Source organism: Adiantum capillus-veneris, chromosome 1 (genome assembly GCF_014529385.1).
Source record: "Adiantum capillus-veneris isolate H3 chromosome 1, ASM1452938v2, whole genome shotgun sequence".
Classification (NCBI taxonomy): Eukaryota; Viridiplantae; Streptophyta; class Polypodiopsida; order Polypodiales; family Pteridaceae; genus Adiantum; species Adiantum capillus-veneris.
In genome coordinates, this window is record NC_140931.1 from 18,947,218 (window position 1) to 18,953,217 (window position 6,000).

The window sequence follows — 6,000 nt, forward strand, 5'->3', positions numbered from 1 at the left end:
GGGAACAAACCCTGCACACAATACACTGCCTCTCTATAGCCCAAGGTAATAGTCTCCACCCCTACCCACACAGAATCACACACACATGCACACTTTCTGCCGACCTTCACAATACATACCGCCTTCGAGCAATCACGGCTACACACACTCGCCCATGAACTACTTGGAACCTAACTGACCGACAGCACACCGTCACCCTTGATTACCTCTTCTCATCCACAATCAATGGGAGGCTACACAAGCCTCAACTGTACACAAACTGCTCATGCATGCACCAAGCTCACACTATCTCTCTCCTTCTCTCTCAGCATACTCACACACTCTATCCGGAGCCACACGCTACCACGGATTTTCACGGCACTTCAGCTCTCCCTGCTTACTCAAGGCCCCGCCCTTCCTTTTTGTATGCAGGCTCCGGCCCCTTGCACTCCCTAACACCTTGGCGGCGGCTTCTTCTTGAGCCCTGCGCGCAGTCCGGTTTTGCAGCTCTCCTTCTTTCCTCACCATGCATCAGATGACGCTCCACCTCCTCCTACTGCCACCCCTTGGCGGCCCTTCTCTGCATGGCCCGTGAGCCCCTCAGTCGACAGCCCGTCCTTTCTCTGGTCTAGGCCCGCCCCCTCTTCACCTCCTGTGGCGCTGCCCTCTTGAGCTCTTCTGCAATACGCACTCCTCACAGCAGGCACCCCCCTCGACCATGGATTCACCCCTTTGAGCCTTCATCTCTTTCTATCTGCAGCTCGTTAACAGCCTGTCACTTGGCATGCAGATAGCGTCTGCTATCCTCACAACTGGCGAGCTCTCCCATTTGGCAATCCTGGCTGCTCCTAGCCACCTGCCCTTCCTTCACGCTCTCATGCATTCGTCGGCCACCCTGCCCTTGCCATGCCCCATTTTATCAACTTGTGCCACCTCCCATGCAACTGGCAGTCTTTCCAAGCAACTATGGTGCGCTCCTAGTTCTCTGTCGACCACCCATCTTCTCATGCTTGTAGCCCTGCACACCAGCAGCGCCTCCATATTGCAACATTGGTCACTCATCTTCATTTTTTAAATTTCAACGGTTAGCTGATCTAAGCCACCTTCTTTAAAAGACTTGTCTGGTCTTCATTCCCACCTCCACCACCACTCTCGGTTGGTCAGTGAGAAAAACTTCTTTATGGCATGCCTTGTAAAGTACTTTAGGAAAATAAGCTTTGGCGTGGATTGCCCCGTGGCTGCCATGCTTTCCCAATAGTGTTTCCCGGATGATGAAATAACCATCGAGAGATATGACGACCGCTATGACTATCAAAACTCTTGTGCCGCCACAACGTTCCGAGCAAGGAGCTGTTGAGTATCAGTCTTCAAGCACATAAAATGCTTTAAAAACTTGACAAACTAGAGCAACCAGTCTATACATATTGCATGATATCATTGGATGCGATGAAGTCCACCAATCTCTAGCACTTCTAGACATCCCGATCAGTTGAGCTTGAAAAACACCTTTGGTCTGCTAACCATATTTGACATACATACCCTGGCAAGTAGAGTCTCCTGCAGACAATTCGCTCCAGATCCCATATCATAAACTCTATGGGATTTGCATCCAGCATCCCTTGCCTCGTTTCCAACCTTGTGATATAAGCATTTGATCCTGTCACTTGTGATAGCAAGAAACACTTGCACTTTCGACTAGAGAGTGCTCCATCTGGGTATACCTGTCTCCTGACTGCATCAAATACTTGTTCAATGCCCCGTCATTTGCCTGCAAACTGCCATGCCTCGGCTTCTTGCACTTCCATAGGTCGACCATCCTCAGTTGTACTATCATTGCCCAACCCCTCATTGAGAATTCATGCTCAACCATAGCATTATTTAGATAATATATCAGTGAATAAGAAGAAAACTAATAGATACTATGTACAAAAATTATATAAATAGCAGTAGATAGATAGAGAGAGATTCACTGTCTGAAGTAGCACCCGCATGGGTCAAATGGAAAGCCGTAGGCTTCCCCAAGCATAGTGTAAACGCCACCTGGATCAAAGATATGATATTGCCCATCATCATCTATCTGTAAAACAGATACGCACCATCCCTGATTTGCATTGGTCCTTCCTATAGATCTTGATAGCACAACCCTTCAAAAAACTGCATGCATGAGCCACCTCCACGCCCAACACAGGCGTGCACATCCTGGAAAGCCTTTGCATCACATGTCTCCCCACCAACGGCTAGAGAGCTCTCCACAACATCATTGTCTTTATGCAAGGCAACCTGTGGCAATTGATCATCCAAAGCAGACAGTGGCATATCTTCACCTGTAGATTCTTCAAACGGCATTGGAAGAGGCAGAAAGCCTTGCATACCTTGTATTCTCGCCATAGCTTTAGCAACCCAAACCTGCGACTCGTCATCTACATCGACCACTGGATCATCGAATCCCCACTCTGCTCCATTGAAGCACTCTTCTCCAGTCAACATGGCCTTACCATAACAAGGCAAGAGAGAGGGTTTCCCAACCCCCTGGTCCGCAAAAAATGTCTCTTTATCTGCAGTTTGTTGCTCTTTGACCACCTTATCGACATGCATAACATCATATGTCTCATACCTTGAGAAAGTAGACTCCGTTTCCCATGTGTTGTCCGTATCCAAGGCACTGCTATAGCTCGAATACACCTCGACTTTCTCCACAAAACTCACCAGCTTTGGCACATCAGCTATCTTCTCCACTGCTTTCTTTTCGGAAGTCACTTGGTCAAGCACATCAGGCGGTACTCGGTAGACTCCTCTCTACAGCTGCTGAGGCCTCATAGGCCCACACGGTATCGTCTCTACTCTGTCATCACGCCTATCCGCTGCTACCACATGTGCATCAACAAAGGGTCGGATTACCTAAAGCTCTTCCCTAGCAATTGGCCTTGGCACCGATGGACTCACCAGAACCTACTTTGCTTGTTGCTTCTTTAAAACCTTCTCCTGCTCTGTGCATAAGCTACTGCCTCCTCGTACGTGCACGGTCATCTATCTCGACTTTATCCCTCACTTTTACATGGAAGCAGTCCACAAACTTGGTCATCTTCAAAAAAATCGGCATTCTCTACAGCAGTTACCTTAACCAACTTGCTCCATATGGCCTCGAACTCCCACATGAATGCTCAGAAATCACCATCAAGGCTTTGCTTTAGGTTGTCCATCATCTGCTTCACTTCACTCCACTATATGTTGGCCACATATTGGCTTCGGAATGCCGCTTCCAATGTGATCCAATCGTGTTTTTCTTCAGCCTGCAAGCCCTCGTACCATACCTTTGCTTTTCCACGAACCAGGAGCGGGAAAGCTTGGGCCACTCCCTCTCCTCTTGACAAGCGGCTCTCCATCAGAAAAAGGCCATAGTCTTGCAGCCAAACCTCAACATCTTCAACACCTGTAAAAGTGGGAAAACGTGACCATGCCATTCTTGTTAGATCCTGCTCTTCAAACCGCGACACCGTCTTCGACTTCACCAAGAATCAATCAGTAGCTCCTCAGTGGGGCACCACTGATCAAAAGGGGGAAATGGGAACAAACCCTACACACAATACACTGCCTCTATAGCCCAAGGTAATAGTCCGCACCCCTACCCACACAGAATCACACACATGCACACTTTCTGCCAACCTTCACAATACATACTGCCTTCGAGCAATCACGGCTACACACACTCGCCCATGAACAACATGGCACCTAACTGACCGACAGCACACCGTCACCCTTGATTACCTCTTCTCATCCACAATCAATGGGAGGCTACACAAGCCTCAACTGTACACAAACTGCTTATGCATGCACCAAGCTCACACTATCTCTCTCCCTCCCTCTTAGCATACTCACACACACACTCCGGAGCCACACGCTACCATGGATTTTACCGTTCAAAACAAGACGAAAGAGACGAGAGAAATCGAATAAGTGAACAAGACCCTAGACAACCAAGATTTCACAAAGGTGTATGTACAATGATGGCGATGATCGATTCGGTGCAATCCGGCACCCTTTCCTCGGCTAAAGGCAGCCCGCACTGGCGGCCTTCAACCTCTTTGCGTGCATGCCCACCAACTCACAAACTGCAGCGCTGATTCCTCAAGGCAGTGGTTATGCAACCAACACTCTTCCTAAGAGCGCTCCCTTCCTACAACGCCCTCTAGTTCTTCTGCTGATGCTTTCGGCCTCCCCTTTTTGTAGGTCTCCTCTCTCCGTTTCCATGCAGCTAGCACTTCAGCTCTCCCTGTTTACTCACGGCCCCGCCCTTCCTTTTTGTATGCAGGCTCCGGCCCCTTGGACTCCCCAACACCTTGGTGGCAGCTCCTTCTTGAGCCCTGCAGTCCCGTTTTGCAGCTCTCCTTCTTTCCTTGCCATGCATCAGATCGCGCTCCACCTCCTCCTACTGCCACCCCTTTGCGGCCCTTCTCTGCATGGCCCATGAGCCCCTCAGTCGACGGCCCGTTCTTTCTCTGCTCTAGGCCCGCCCCCTCCTCACCTCCTCTGGTGCTGCCCTCTTGAGCTCTCCCATTTGATCGGCCACCCTGCCCTTGCCATGCCCCATTTTATCAACTTGTGCCACCTCCCATGCAACTGGCAATCTTTCCAAGCAACTATAGTGCGCTCCCAGTTCTCTGTCGACCACCCATCTTCTCATGCTTGTAGCCCACACCAGCAGCGCCTCCATATTGCAACATTGGTCACTCATCTTCATTTTTTAATTTTCAGTCGTTAGTTGATCTAAGCCACCTTCTTTAAAAGACTTGTGTCTAGTCTTCATTCCCACCTCCACCACCACTTTCAGTTGGTCAGTGAGAAAAACTTCTTTATGGCATGCCTTGTAAAGTACTTTAGGAAAATAAGCTTTGGCGTGGATGACCCCGGATAAGGTTTCCCAATAATGTTTCCCGGATGATGAAATATCTATCGAGAGATATGACGACCGCTATGACTATCAAAACTCTTGTGCCGCCACAACATTCCGAGCAAGGAGCTGTTGAGTATCAGTCTTCAAGCACATAAAATGCTTTAAACTTGACAAACTAGAGCAACCAGTCTATACATATTGCATGATATCATTGGATGCGATGAAGTCCACCAATCTCTAGCACTTCTAGACATCCTGACCAGTTGAGCTTGAAAAACACCTTTGGTCTGCTAAAATCCATATTTGACATACATACCTTGGCAAGTAGAGTCTCCTGTAGACATTTCGCTCCAGATCCCATATCATAAACTCTATGGCATTTGCATCCAGCATCCCTTGCCTTGTTTCCAACCTTGTGATATAAGCATTTGATCCTGTCACCTGTGATAGCAAGAAACACTTGCACTTTCGACTAGAGAGTGCTCCATCTGGGTATACCTGTCTCCTGACTGCATCAAATACTTGTTCAATGCCCCGTCATTTGCCTGCAAACTGCCATGCCTCGGCTTCTTGCACTTCCATAGGTCGACCATCCTCAGCTGTACCAACCTTCAATACGACTATTTATAGAGGCGGAAATTGATGATGCTCTCCAATGACCGATGCAATACTTTCTCGGATAGCTTCTGAATTCGGGCATCCTTGGGTATTGATTTTGATCATGATTTTAGTTTTTTAGTCTACTTCATTTTTTATTTTGTACCCAGTCACTGTATTAGATACACGAAGATTGTATCAATTTGGTCTCATAGGTCATTTTGGCTTTTTGAAGACGTTGAATATAACATTTCATTTCATTTTTTCACATGGTTTTGAGTGTTGGCTATTTACTTGGTTGATAATGAAAACCAAACAGACAAACACATAGAGAAACCCTCCTCCCTCAAGAGAAGAACCAAGAAAGATCAACTGATGTAGAGTTTTTTTTTTTTTTTTGGCAAACCTCACAATTGAGAGTAGATTATTTTAAAATATCAAAAAATTTACAAGTTCATGCCATGCTCAGGCTGAGCCATGATAGCTTTCCAAGGTCAACCTTACATCGACTGAAAGGGGAGCCACCCCAATGC

General features: G+C 47.7%; 1 protein-coding gene across 1 annotated transcript; it reads right to left on the bottom strand.

Moving 5' to 3' along the window:
- Window positions 1–1,589: 1,589 nt before the first annotated feature.
- LOC147464391 (uncharacterized) lies at window positions 1,590–4,255 on the bottom strand. Its single transcript, XM_086514591.1, has one exon. The coding sequence runs from the start codon at window positions 2,572–2,574 to the stop codon at window positions 2,101–2,103; it is 474 nt and encodes a 157-aa protein (XP_086370717.1). The 5' UTR covers window positions 2,575–4,255; the 3' UTR covers window positions 1,590–2,100.
- Window positions 4,256–6,000: the final 1,745 nt, after the last annotated feature.